This window comes from Ptychodera flava, chromosome 16 (genome assembly GCF_041260155.1).
Source record: "Ptychodera flava strain L36383 chromosome 16, AS_Pfla_20210202, whole genome shotgun sequence".
In the NCBI taxonomy this organism is placed as follows: Eukaryota; Metazoa; Hemichordata; class Enteropneusta; family Ptychoderidae; genus Ptychodera; species Ptychodera flava.
In genome coordinates, this window is record NC_091943.1 from 7,242,612 (window position 1) to 7,257,062 (window position 14,451).

Genomic DNA, 14,451 nt, shown 5'->3' on the forward strand with positions numbered 1-14,451 from the left:
CTATTACTTTAAAACCTGTATATGTTAAGTGCCATCTGAACTTCAGATAGTATTCGCCTCGAATGTGAAAGACTTAAACTTTTGCTCAAAGTTTCATCAAGCAATCTTTCAACCATCCTCTTTCAAAATCAAAAATTAAAAATTGGGGGTCACCATACAAATTATCCAAGATTTACCCATATTTCAAATTCAAAATGGCTGCCATCCCTGTGTTAACTAAATTGAGGAAAAAAAGCTTTGATTTTCAAAAAAATAAAACGGTGAAAGTTTTCCTTACTCCAAAGGCTTCAAAATTAATGCAAATGTATGCAAATCACCCAATTTCCTTGCTTCTTTTTCTTTCCAATTTCAAAATTTCCAAAGAATTTAACTCCACTCTGGATGGGTCAAATTTTCTGAAATTTTCACATTTATGAAACATTTCACATAATTCTTCCCCAAATGCTACATAATAAAACGACAATTTCGTTTGGCAATAAAGTTCTATCATTTTGAATAAGACTCATTTTAATCTTGCTAAACGTTATTTTAATGAGTGTCAGTCTTTCAACCCGTGCCATTTCAGAATTAGGATAGATAATGTAAAACAAGTAGTTTTTTCTACATATTCTCTTCTTTCAAGTGAAATATTACATTAGGAGAAGATTATTTAGTGTCAAGTTTTTGACTTAAATTAATTTTTATCGTTTATACCAAATTTGAGGTTTTTTACCCAAAATATACACCCACTTCATCCGTCGAGTAAACAACTGCTAAACAACTGCTACCCTACTAAACTTTAGAGTCTCTGCTTTTTGAAAATATATAGTATAGGGGTTTCCTTGTCGTCTTTGATGAGAAATATTGCTTTGAAAGAAACATAGGCTATTACTAGCGAGTTGTACCTTTTTTCCTTGTAGCTCTTTCGCATTAAAGTTTGTTGTGTAGAAGCAAAAGCACGAATGAGTTATTCGTTGACGACGCGTTTGCGGTGTATAGCGACGAACATAAGGATTGCATTTGCCAGGTAATATGAGCACTTTTTAATGCCATTAACCATGAAAGTAGAGAAACTGTACATGCATTTCTCTACTTTCTATGCATCCGATCAACGTAATCTCAGTCACAGTTACGAGTGTAGTACATAGCAGCCGCCGCGTAGTATGCATAGAATATTCTATTCATACTACGCTGCGGCTGCTATGTATCACTACACTCGTAACTGTGATCTCAGTAGCCTTTAGGGACTGTTCAGTTTTTACGGCCGGGGGCCGGCAAAATCCAGGGGGGGGGGATCATCGTAATTTTGGAATCCACGAAGGGCGGTTATCGCTTTTTTCACTGGTAGGAAAGGGGGGTCGAAACAAAATTACAAGAGTTCCAATGGAAGTTAAATCATAATATCCTCTATACAAACCGTATTTTGTTTCGTATGAATCCCTCCAGAGTTAACAGTAACTTGTGTACTTTTTGTCAAAAAGTTGACGAGACCATTCTTCATTTATTTGTAGAATGTGAATGTGTGCAAACTTATGGAGAACCTTTTTGTTCCTATGGGGCTCTGCACTTGATGCACCTCCTACTCTATCGACCAAACAAATTCTCTTAGGAGATGCATCTTTTAACTCACTTTTGAATCACCTAATTCTTGTCACTAAGAAGACTATTTACGACTGCAAGGTAAAGAATAGGATCCCATCCTTTAATATTGTGAAAACAAATGTGCGAATCATGAAGAGAGTTGAAATGTATATTTCCAAAAGAAATAACTGTATTGAGAAAGCTTTACTGAAGTGGGAAAATTTTGAAACATAATGTAAAGCATCTGTAACTTGGGAAAGTCTCTTCTCAACTGTAATGCCATGGTTTAGTTTTTTGTCTCTAAACTGTACTTATTGCTCTGTAAATGTATCAGCGTCCTTTTTTTTGATCGCTGTTTAAACTTATTTCTCCCGAAATAAAAATTATAAAATATAAAAAAAAAAGGGGGTCACCACATTTTCAAAAACGTAATACCTACAATAAAGTTCACTTTATGCAATGGCCATTATCGACCCTCTTTACCACCTAGCCGCCTTCGGCGGCCCGCTACAATAAATTGACTTTATGTAATAGCCGATGACCATCTTAACAGCCGGACGCCTTCAGTGGCCCTGCCCTGTCCAGTCAAGTTTACTTTAGGGACTGTTCAGTTTTTACGGCCGGGGGGGGGCGGCAAAATCTTGTCGCCGGTGCTCAAAAAAATATAGACCCCCCCTGCATTTTTCGTGAAAAAAAGATGACCCCCCCCTTTGTGAGACGAAAAAATTTGATGACACACCCCCCCCCCCCCCCCGCTGAAAAATAACCAAAACCCATATGTCAAATTTACCCGCACGGTTTGGATTTGAACTCCGTTATGCGGCGCACTTTATTTGTGTAGCAGAGATGCCAGTGCACAAACTTCTCAGCTACATCCATGCAAACGTCTGTTAATTAGGACGACTTTAAGGCAATTTTTAACTTCATTTCCATAGACAACTCATGTCCATGGACATTGTATAAAGTAACCTTTATTGGAGTGGTTCGCCAAAGGCAGCCCTCCGGTTAAGAGGGTCATATAACGTAAAGTCAACTTTATTCTAGTGGGCCACCAAAGGTGGCCCGCTGGTAAAGAGGGTCGATCATGGCCATTGCATAGAGTAAACTGTACTAGACAGGGCCGCTGAAGGGGTCCGGCCGTTAAGATGGTCATGGGTATTACAATAAAGTCAATTTATTGTAGTGGGCAGCCGAAGGCGGCCAGCCGGTAAAGAGAGTCGATCATGGCCATGGCTTGAAGTAACCTAATTGGAGTGGGCTGCAAAGGCGTCTGCCCATTAAGAGGATCATGGATTATACATAAAGTATATTTACTGTAGTGGGCTGCCGAAGGCAGCCCGCCGGTAAAGAGGGTCGATCATGGCCATGGCATAAAGTGAACTTTATTATAGGTATTATGTTTTTGAAAATGTGGTGACCCCCCCCCCTTTCCTACCAGTGAAAAAGCGATGACCCCCCCCCCTTCGCGGATTCCAAAATTTCGGTGACCCCCTGGATTTTGCCGGGCCCCCCGGCCGTAAAACTGAACGGTCCCTTATGCAATGGCCATGATCGACCCTCTTTAGAATAAAATTGACTTTACGTAATGGCCCATTTAAAGGTTTTTTTTTTTTTTTCACGAAAAATGCAGGGGAGTCTATATTTTTTTGAACACCGGCGACAAGATTTTGCCGGGCCCCCCAGGCCGTAAAAACTGAACGGTCCCTTATGTCGGCTGGTTTTGCTGAGAATACTGCACTATTACTAGTACTAAATCCCACATGTGCAGCAGCCTCCCATTACACCCCTCTCTACGAATTGGTACATCCACAAGGTCACGCACGGGTCGGGCCTGGGCAGGTTGATTGAGATCGTGCCAATGAAAGTCGTGGCAGATGTCACCAGACTTCCCAGTGCTTTCCAGCTGTTCGACTGTCTCGCGGGTTCCCATTTCTACCGCTGCATTTGTTTTATGTACAGAACTCGCATTATTAATACGCTGAAGATCGCTTCCATGCATCGCTCCGCGCTCCTATAGCATCAAGTTCGCATGGCCGGTCTTGCGAGTTGATGTTTTTACATGGTATTTATACCATGGCAATAGTATGTTGATGCTCTGTCCAGTCACTGCTATAGTCAAGTAGTAAATTTCCTTTGATTCGTGTGACTGCTTACCAACCCAAGAGACAAAACAGTCAAGTCAAAGGAACCTGTTTTCAAGATGCATCGAATCTGTGTTATGGCTGGTCGGACGGTGGACAAGCACAGGCAAATAATCGGCCTCGCCAGACATATGAGTTTTTTAAGGGATTTTCGGGCCGGACTGAAAGAGAACAAGTCCTTCTCACCGTACGACAGCGGACCAGTCGCCAATAACGTCCCCGATCAAGCTGATATCGTTATTGTCGGTGGTGGAATAATGGGGTCAAGCATAGCGTACTTCTTGAAAAGGAGAACACCGCAGAGAGTGGTGGTTGTGGAAAGAGACCCAGCGGTGAGTATTTCCATGAAGATAATAATAGACGGATTGCCGCCATTTCTATGTGGAAACGTTTTGACAAGGTCTTTCCTTGGTTGCGCAATGTCAAGGTGTCTAAGAGCCGTCATTATCAGAGGAATCTGATGAGAGTCACTCAAAAAATGAAAGCTACAACGGGGGTGCTCAAAATTAGGAGAGGAAGAAAGAGTGTTAGCTAAATTTTTGTGAAATGTACTGAAGCATTTAATGCAGTTAGAAATGATTACAAAAATAGTAGAAAAGAATGAAAAACGAGTATAAAACGGTAGAAATTTATTGCCTTCCAACTAAAAATTTTTCGACTTACCCTCCCTCACTCAGACTTCATCTTTACCCTCCCATATTTTTGCCTGTTTCCCCTCCCCATAATTGTGTAATTTTTGAAGCTCATCTGCCCTGTAGCGAAAAAAACTTGTAGATTTCCTCTTCCCTGGAAAAAAAATTCCCCTTAAAAATTTATCATTCCCCTGCAGACATAAAGCTTCCCTGCCGTGTGATGAATGTACTTGCCCTGTGTCCCCTCCCCAGAAACACCATACCGATATTTAATTTAGTAAGTAGGCTCAGCTTCCCCTATCCCCATTAAACAAGTAAATTCCCTTCTCCTCGTTTTTCCAGAATCCCGGTCTCCAGTCCAGGCCAATCAACCGATATCTGCCCTGTCCGACAAAAAACACTAAAATCTACATGTAATTAAAATTAAAATTTCTCCTGCCCTCAAAAAATTGCTCCAACAATAGCTTTTTCAATGAATACCGGTATCATGACTAAAACAGTACTTCCTGATAAAAATATTGGTATACTTGCCTGATCAAGCATGATAAACATCTACTCTCCATTCTATGAGTTATTTGGGAGAATGTGTAGAGAAAGGTAATTCTACAAAGTATCCAAAACATTCGACTGCACTAATTGCAGAAACAGTTTTGATACTGTATATGAATGCATTCTATATATATAAGTAATTATTTCATAAAGTATATGTTACTCATATAAATGTTGAATATAGAAGGAGGTCATAGAGAAATGGTCTCAGCAGATACCGTAATTGCAGAAACAATTTTGATACTGTATATGAATGCATTCTATATATATAAGTAATTATTTCATAAAGTATATGTTACTCATATAAATGTTAAATATAGAAGGAGGTCATAGAGAAATGGTCTCAGCAGATACCGTTATAAGTGCACAGGATCTAGGATAAAACTGAACTGTTGTGAATTCATCCTTTTTTAGTACTGAAACATATTTTGTGTGTGTCCGTTGGGACTTATAGGTTTGGTCAAATCTGTGCGTACGTGTGTCTGTCCGTTCACGCAGATATCTCAGAGATGCCTGGAGTGATTTCATTCAAACTTGGTACAAGGATTACTTCATATGTCATACATATGCACGTCGATTTGATTTGTGACACTATCCAATATGGCTGCTTGTCTGCCATTTTGTTACAATTTTTTCATGTCCTGAGCCATAACTCAGGCATGTCTCAACCGATTTTATTCAAAGTTGGTATGGTACATGGACATTGACTTATGTCATACATATGCATGTTGATTTTTAGCTCCGCTGTCAGCAACGCGGAGCTTATCAAATTGGTTGATTTTCCGTCGTCGTCGTCCGTCAACAATTGCCTTCTCCTCTGAAACCGCAAGTCCAATTGCTTTGAAATTTTATATGCAGTTCACTTGTGGTGACCTCACTTAAGTTTGTTCAAATTGTGGTGAAATTTGCATATTTGTATTTTTGGGCATTTTTTGGTGTTTTTGGTAAAAAAATCTTCTCTGAAACCGCTTGTCCGATTGCTTTGAAATTTGATATGCAGTTTACTTAGGGCAACTTCAGTCAGATTTGTTCAAATCGTGGTGAAATTTGCATATTTGTATTTTTAAGGCAATTTTTGTCATTTTTGGTAAAAAAATCTTCAAAAATCTTCTTCTTCAAAACTACTAGTCAGATAGCTTTGATAATTGGTACATATGTCCCTAGGGATGTTTTTTTTCAGATTTGTTCAAATTTTGCAGAAATATGCAAATTTGCATTTTTAAGGCAATTTTTGCCATTTTTGGTCAAAAAATGTATTTCTCTAAAAGTACTGGTCTGATAGTTTTTAAATTTGGTATACAGGTTTCTATACATGAACTAAGTAATATATATTGAATTTCTGATGAAATCTGTAATTTTGTATTTTTGGGGCAATTTTTGCCATTTTTGGTCAAAAAATGCGTATTTCCAAAAGTCCTCATCTGATAGATTTGAAACTTGGTATAAAGGTTCCTACAGATAAACTAAATTATATTTATTGAAATTATGATGAAATCTGCAATTTTGTATTTTTGGGGCAATTTTTGCCACTTTTTGGTCAAAAAATGTGTATTTCCAAAACTACTCATCTGATAGCTTTGCAATTTGGTATACAGGTTTCTACAGATGAACTTAATGATATTTATTGAAATTATGATGAAATCTGCAATTTTGAATTTTGGGTCAATTTTTTCCATTTTTGGTTAAAAATGTGTTTCTCAAAATATACGGTTTTCGTGTCTTGTAAGCCCTTGGGGCTGGGTGAGGTAACCAAGCTGTTTAAGACCACACATGACACTTTAATAAATATAGATATAACATAGCATAACATAACTGCTCTAACAGCTTTGAAATTTGGTATACAGGTTTCTATAGATGATTTAGATTTGATCTGAAATTATGATGAAATCTGCAAATTTTTTTTGGGGGGGGGGCAATTGTTGCCATTTTGGTCAGAAAATTTTATTCTCAAAAAAACTACTCATCAGATAGCTTTGGTTGACATGTTCTTAGGGATGATCCGATGTGATATATTCAAAGTATGATGAAATCTTCGATTGTGTATTTTTGCAGCTATTTTAGCTACTTTTTTCTGGCCACTGCATTGAGCTATCAAAGATTTCCACCTTCTTCATCAACATGTGTCAAAAATAGTTATTCTCTACATAAACACAGCGGAGCTATATCGGCCGCTAGGTCGCTTGTTTAGATGGTAAGATCATACATGACTGCGTGGCGGGCATTTTGTTACGATTTTTTCGTGTACAGAGCCATAACTCTGACATATTTCCTCCAGTGTCATTCAAAGTTGGTACAAGGACATTGACCTATGTCATACATATATGCACATCAATTTGTTTCATGGCATGTAGCAGTATCATGTCAATTATTGAAATTCGTAATTAGGCTGATATGTCAAGAAATACTGCATCAAATTTCTGAAACTTGGTACAAATGTTAAGCTCACATTGCTTTAACAATGAAAAAGACATTTATCAGTGTCATTTTAATTAATTTGTAATTGATAAGTAATGAACTTTCCTAATTAGAGGGATATATCCACAAATACAGCGTCAAATTGAATGAAACTTGGTACAGATTTTGATCTCATAGTGTTGTAAATACAATTCAATGACACTTAGCAGTATCATTTAAATTAATTGCTAGTTTGCCTTTACATAATGGATTTTGTTTTTAGGGTGAATGTCCAGAAGCACTGCATTACACTTTATGAAATATGGTACCGGTGATAATCTGTCAGTGTTAGGATAGGATGCAAAAATGTTTAGCAGCATCCTGTCGATTAATTACTAATTGACTCATTTACCATGACCTTTTGTAATTAGGATAGCAGCCTACATTGGTTTTATGTTTTCACCACCATGGAACTCATTCTCAGCCAATCAAAGCCCCATCTGTATCATAGTATTTTTAATCACAGACCTAAATTAATGAAGAGGACTCCAGAGGTCTCGTGACGTGTAAATCAGGCGTATTTGACGCCAAAAATATTCATATGACACGAAAGTATGAGTTGACGCATCAAGCTTGACGTGCACATCGGCCGCACGAGACGTTCAATTCACGGCTTGCCACACTCGCGCAGTTGACCATACACCATCAGTGTGGAGTTATATATCATTGAAATCAGCCCTGTTTGATTGACAACTGCATGTGCATGCAGACATCAAATCTGTGACATTGTAGAATATTGCAGATAGTGAAATATAGTCACTTTGGAACGGTCTTTTTGAAACAGTTGCGACGTTTCAGTCCGACTACAACGGAGCTTGATCACGCAATGATGTTAATTATTCAGCGTTAATATGTCTCTGTAACTGGCGGAATAATATGTCCGTAAATTGATGGTAATTGATATCCTCTGGTCATAGCGTTTCCTGGCATAATACCAAGGTCCTAGCCAGGAACAGGACTGGTTGAAACGTAAAGTAAAAGAAGCCATCTACATAAAACAACGGAGGCCAATCATGAATAGAGACCAAGGATATCAATTACCATCAATTTACGGACATATTATTCCGCCAGTTACAGAGACATATTAACACTTAATAATTAATATCATTGCGTGATCAAGCTCCGTTGTAGTCGGACTGAAATGTCGCAACTGTTTCAAAAAGACCGTTCCAAAGTGACTATATTTCACTATCTCCTTTGATTCTTGGAACCATGAACAATATCTGTGACATTGTAGAATATTGTATTCGTGTTGTTGCAGTATACGTAAAATTAGAACCCCCTACTTTGTCTAAGTCACAAAGATGACGGTACAGTTATTGAAACATTTTAGCTCAGTGGGTTACGTGTGTGTCGGTACGTCGCTACCCCAAGGCAGAAGTGTGGGACGAAGCAAGGGCAACTTGGTAAGCAGCCCAGTGGACTTTTGTCAAGTACAAAAAATTACGATGATACTCATAATTAGTACATTGTTTTGGCGACCTGTCATGACCCATAACAAAGATCGATTGTTTATCTGATTCATTATTTCATCGCTCAAACTCTGAAATAGTTGTTGCAGTTTACAACAAAAATTAGTGCAACCGGATTTTTTAAATACTATTGGATTGAAATAATAGATTACGTCGACTGAGACTGAACAAGCTTTATAACTGAGGGTCGATGAGCGACTTTTATGCGTCGGATCGTGTAAGCGCGTGGTAGTGATTTCAAATAAAAAACCACAAAAATTGCAACATTGTAAAAAAAGACGTCTTTTGACCAATATGACATTTAACGGATCTCACAGGCACAGATTCAAACGAAATTGTTTGTCAGTAGTGAACAGAAAATTATTGAAGCGATGTCAAAGAAAATTCAATCCAGTATATTTTCCTTCAATTTCGGACCAGCCCGTAAACGGGCAGCACCAGCTCCAGACATGCCACCGTCACCTGAACCTCTCTCAGCCTCTGATGTGTCCAGCCAAGAGGTCGCAAGCAGCCCTCCTGAGAAAAAAGCAAAATCCTCGCTGGCGAGAAAATACTGACCCGAGTTGGAGACGGAGTTCGTGTGGTTGAAGAAACAGAAAATGAAAATTGACGGCCATGCCGTCTATCGAATACTTTGTTCTGTATGCCGTTGCAGTGGAATAATAATGCTTTCACAAGTGTTGAAGGATATGGCGACCTCCGGCGATCGGTGTTCACACGACATCGAGACAGAGAAGATCATAAAAGTGCGGTAAAATCTAAGCCGTTGAAGTCACGCAAGGAAACTGTCGTCAAGCAAAATGCTGACAGGAGAAAAGATTCGCACGCTGGCATGATTCGCACAGTATATATGATGGCAAAAAACAAAATGGCAGATGATTTGTTTTCATCACTTATCGAACTTTAGCTACAAAACGACTGCAAGGCACTATGGGAGGCACTCCTGTACAAACACCACAGTAGCGTTTCTGAAATGCAAGAAGCAATCGCTTATGTTATAAACGAAAATCTTCAACGTGAAATTAACGCCAGTCCGCTAATATCAGTCAAAGTTGACAAGACTGTAAATATGACCATTGATAAAAAACTTATCGTGTTTCTGAGAATTATTGCAGACGCAAAACCAAAGAACCTTTTTTTCCGGGTGAATGCAGCAATTTTCGCAGAGCTTGAGCGACGAAACATCGATTCAAGGAAGGTAATCGGTCTTGGCTCTGATGGAGCCTCAGTCATGACCGGTAACCGTAACGGAGTGGGAGTACGTATGCGTAGGGTAAATCGTACTTGACACAAGTCCACTGCGCCGCTCACAGAGTCGCACTTGCTTCGTCGGACGCCTCAAAGGGCATTGAACAAGTAGCAAAGTATCGATGTGCCTGTATACAATTACTTTGAGTACTCTTGAGTACAAACGTTTGAGGGAACTTAATCACGCACTGCACAATCTTGATTTCTTGAGCCTAAAACAACCGTGCTCTGTGCGTTGGCTATTGTTATCACGCGCCGTGAAATCTTTTCAGAGCAATTGGCCAGCCCTAGTCATGGAGCTCGATGAAGATGCTTGCACTAATCCTACTGCTGACGGAATTGTCCGACAATTAAAGTAGTACGCGTTCATTTCTTTTAACGCACACATTGGCTGATGTTCTGCCAATCATGGATCGACTGAATTTGGTCTTTCAGAAAAATGTAAACTTATCGCTGGTAAAACCCATGGTAAACGCTACGATCGCCAGTCTTGATGAATTACAGCGTGGTCAAATGTCAGGCGTCAATGAGCAAAATTTTGATCGGGAATTTCAGGAGTCAAATCACCACTTTAGAGGGCACCTCCTGACATATGCCGGTGACAGTAATGTTGAAGCCTATGGCCGAGTATGCGTGGATTTTATCGCGCATATCACCAGAAGTCTGAGGATTGCTTTCCCGAGGAAGATCTCAATTTAATGAGCTGCCTTGACAAGGTTTTGAATGTCCGAAACTATCCAAATGAAAACTTGAACGTGATCGCCGAAAGCGCACTGTGGCAGACTACTTCAGAATACCAAAGGTCAATGATGCTGGTATAGCAATCGTGCCACTGCTTGACGGAAATCAATTACGCAAACAGTTTACCACCGTAAAGCGATCATTGGTGGGACACGGCATTGGAAACTTTGATGATGCCTGTTGCGTTCTCATCGAAGATTACGGGGATATTTTCCCATCATTCAAATCACTGGCAAATGTGGCACTTGTTTTGCCGATGTCTAGCGTGCCATGTGAGTGGGGATTTAGCACTCAAAATAGGATCAAGACAGCCAGGCGATCTCGGCTGACGGACGATCATGTCAATACACTCATGTTAATTTCAATACACAGACTGCCATTATCAGACTTCGACATCGATTGCACATTGACAACATTTAATGTGAAACAAAGGAAGAAATAATGAGATTGACGAAAGACTGTTGTTTAAAGTACAATTTTATTAGACAGTGAGACTCTAAAATGTTGTGTTGACTCCATACAGACATTTCCATAGGCATTTTGTCTCTCCGTGACTACAAAGTTGTCTTTGGTATCTCCATCACCTTTCACAGTATACAGTTAATTTTTCTCCTGTTCAAAGATGGGAAGAATACTTACCATGTTTGTTTGTTTTTCCCAGTGTCAGTCAAATATTGAGACTTGATTTATTGCTGACATGATAGTGTTAAACGTTGAATTACACTGTTTTAATTTTGCAAAGGGCATGACCCCACTTTGTAAACATGAAAAGCTTGTCTCGCTTTCTACGTCAATGTGACAACTTGTTACATACAGTGTTCAAATAAATGGGCCATTACTCAAGTTGACGCGTGATTTTGATGTTTTGACGCGATATTTTTTGTGGACGCGTCAAAATTATGTGCAGCCAAAAATCCCAGCGCGACCTCTGGGACTCTAACCTCTCTGAGGACTTGTAATTAAAGTACCCATTAACAAATGGGGACTGTGTCATCAACGATGACTTGTTCCTCGGGACAAAGTCAGCCATTTTCTGCCATTTTTCGATGACCAAAATACCCAGTCAAATCAACAGGCAACCCAAATGGTGACCATAGATGGCTTCAAGTATATATAAAACCACCTTCTTGCTCTTTACGGCAAAGGTTCAATGTTTGTCTGGGCGCCAGCATGATTGGAACCACTGCTGCCATGTTTGAACTCCAGCACATATTGAATATTACTTGTTATCAAATATTATCATGGTAGAGTGCATGAACATGAGCAGTCTATGAGCTGCACTCTATAAACTTCATCACACATATAAACAAATGCACGTCTTCCAAACTACCGTAAAAAAGTGAAAGTTTACAGGGCATCTGCTTGTAAGTTTAACTATTCAATGATATGGACTGTGAAACAAATAAAATCATAGACCCAAAGAGTCTATGATGAAAATAAAACTATGTAAGATTTCTATGGTGATAGTGAAACAGGTACAGAGTAATATATTTTCTTTGCATGTTATCATGTGCAAATCTTGCTTTACCTAAGATTTTTCGGGCATTTTCTTGCCATTCTGTTGGCTTTTACAAATATGATATGATCACTTGTTAAACTTGGAAATATCACACTCAGAAGTGCGACTGAATGGTGTAGTGTTGGTGACAGCATCGTGACACTGTGCAAGATGGGTACTGTTGATTGATACTGCTCGTGATTGTTAGTTTACATCTCGAAACACAAGATCTTTTTGAATGTTATTGAATGGGGAATTATCTCTACGCGTCATGTAATTATTTGTATCAGTTGAATGGCATTTCGAACCAGAAGTGAGTACATCGCAATGACAGTGACCTGAGACTGCAGCAGTCGCCCTTGTCTTCCGGTCACTTGTGTGGCACTCTTTGCTGAGTGACAGTGCTTTGTCAAATACTGCTGAACAAATATAAACAACGATTACAGGAAATTGGCTGTGATCAACGATCGTCATGAAAACCATAAAATTCGTATGGTGAACATGAACATCTTGTTTATCTGTACAATTTTGTCTTTGTACGGTTGAAAACATGACTTCATGTACACACCCAGAGACATGTACCCTACTGGCACTGCAACATTTTGTTTGGATGAAGCCCGATTGAAGTATCTACCCTGGAGTGAAGCACATTTCTTGGGGTGAAGTGCCTTATCTCACCAAGGAGGTAACTCGCCGTTGTTTTATTTAGACAGGCTTTAGAACAAACAAAATATTAGTTTTGGAGTAATGTCTCTTGATTGAAACAGTATCATGCTTTTCTGATTACTGACTGGAGGACTGGGCCAGTCAATTAGGGGTGAATCATTTGATATCCTTTAGGGGAGGGCAGGGGGTCTGCAAGATTGATGAGGTAGCATTATTTTTTTTACCTGATCCATTTTGCATTAATTTTTTTCCCACTCTGATTTCTGGCAACATTTTTTTTTGCACTCTTTATTTTGGTAGATTTTTTTCTCAACAACAGTCCTATTAATGCGCGTGGATTAAAATGTCATTCATTAGATAATCATAATCAGTTGGGACATAATACTTGTACATATGTTACAAGCTAACAAACTGCAAAAAAGAAAAAAAGCAAAAAGTTATTACATTTACTAGCCACAATTACACCCTTCAGATCCAACTATATGAAGGATTTATTGTACACTATGTATAATCCCCCCCCCCCCCCCATTGGCCAAAGAACTATAGTATATCTGCTGCAGCCTAAAATTTGTGCCTCAAGGGTGCTCTGAAAAGCAATAAATGTGTTCCAGAAAGTAACTTTTGATGGATTTTTTCCCCTTTCATCTATAAAGTGCGTCATATTTTTTTTGTCGCTGCATTCTCTGGCTGATTTTTATTTCGTTGATATTTGCTGGGAATCTTTTTTATAAGCTCACATTTGGTATACCAACGCAAGGTTATCGTATAAGCTGAAGTCGGAGGCGTCTGTATGTATGTGTGTATGTATGTATCAGGGCTCGAAATAATACCTGTCTGCCTGTCCCGGACAAGTGAAATTTGGCCTGGGACAAGTAGTTTTGAAAGTACTTGTCCAAGTGGACAGGTATACTAAGGTTTTTCAGCCTGCAACCAGTATTTCAACCTATTGACTACAGCAAATATTCATAAGTTTAAATTTATAGCGAGCGCAGCGAGAGCGGCCGAAAGGCCGCTCGCGAAGCAAGCATTAAGACTATGCGTGTACAAGAAATTTAGAATGGAATCTCTATATACCTACGAGTTGAAAAGAGACCACAGTTCCATGGAGGCGGCCATTTTGAATACTTTTACACGGATTGCGTGAAATTAAAGATATCATCTACCACAAAAACTACTCGACAATGTGTATTGCCGACAAAAGAATCTCTTTGTTCCAAAGAAAGTGTGAAATTTGTTTCCAAATGACTATTTTCGATCACTTTTGAAGGCCTGGATCGGTCATCACTAGGCGCCGCCATTTTGAAACAAGCCTACTCTCGCGAGAACGAACGGTCAACTCACGCGAGAATTAAAAATAGTGTGCTGAGAGCTAAGCTACCGACGGGAATATCAAGTACGTGTTTTACATTAGACTGCCTCTGTTCCCTTCCCTGTTTAATATAATAAACTGATCGGAATCATATAATTTACCAGTTTTAAACAATTTTCGT

The 14,451-nt window shown here is 39.1% G+C and overlaps 1 protein-coding gene across 1 annotated transcript in view; it reads left to right on the top strand.

The window, feature by feature from the left end:
* The first annotated feature begins 3,370 nt into the window (after positions 1 to 3,370).
* Positions 3,371 to 14,451, top strand: part of LOC139152665 (FAD-dependent oxidoreductase domain-containing protein 1-like) — a 36,841-nt gene continuing 25,760 nt past the window's right edge. The window contains exon 1 of the mRNA XM_070725949.1: positions 3,371 to 4,033. Within this exon, the coding sequence (XP_070582050.1) occupies positions 3,761 to 4,033 (273 nt within the window). The 5' untranslated portion in view covers positions 3,371 to 3,760. The remainder of the gene's footprint in view (positions 4,034 to 14,451) is intronic.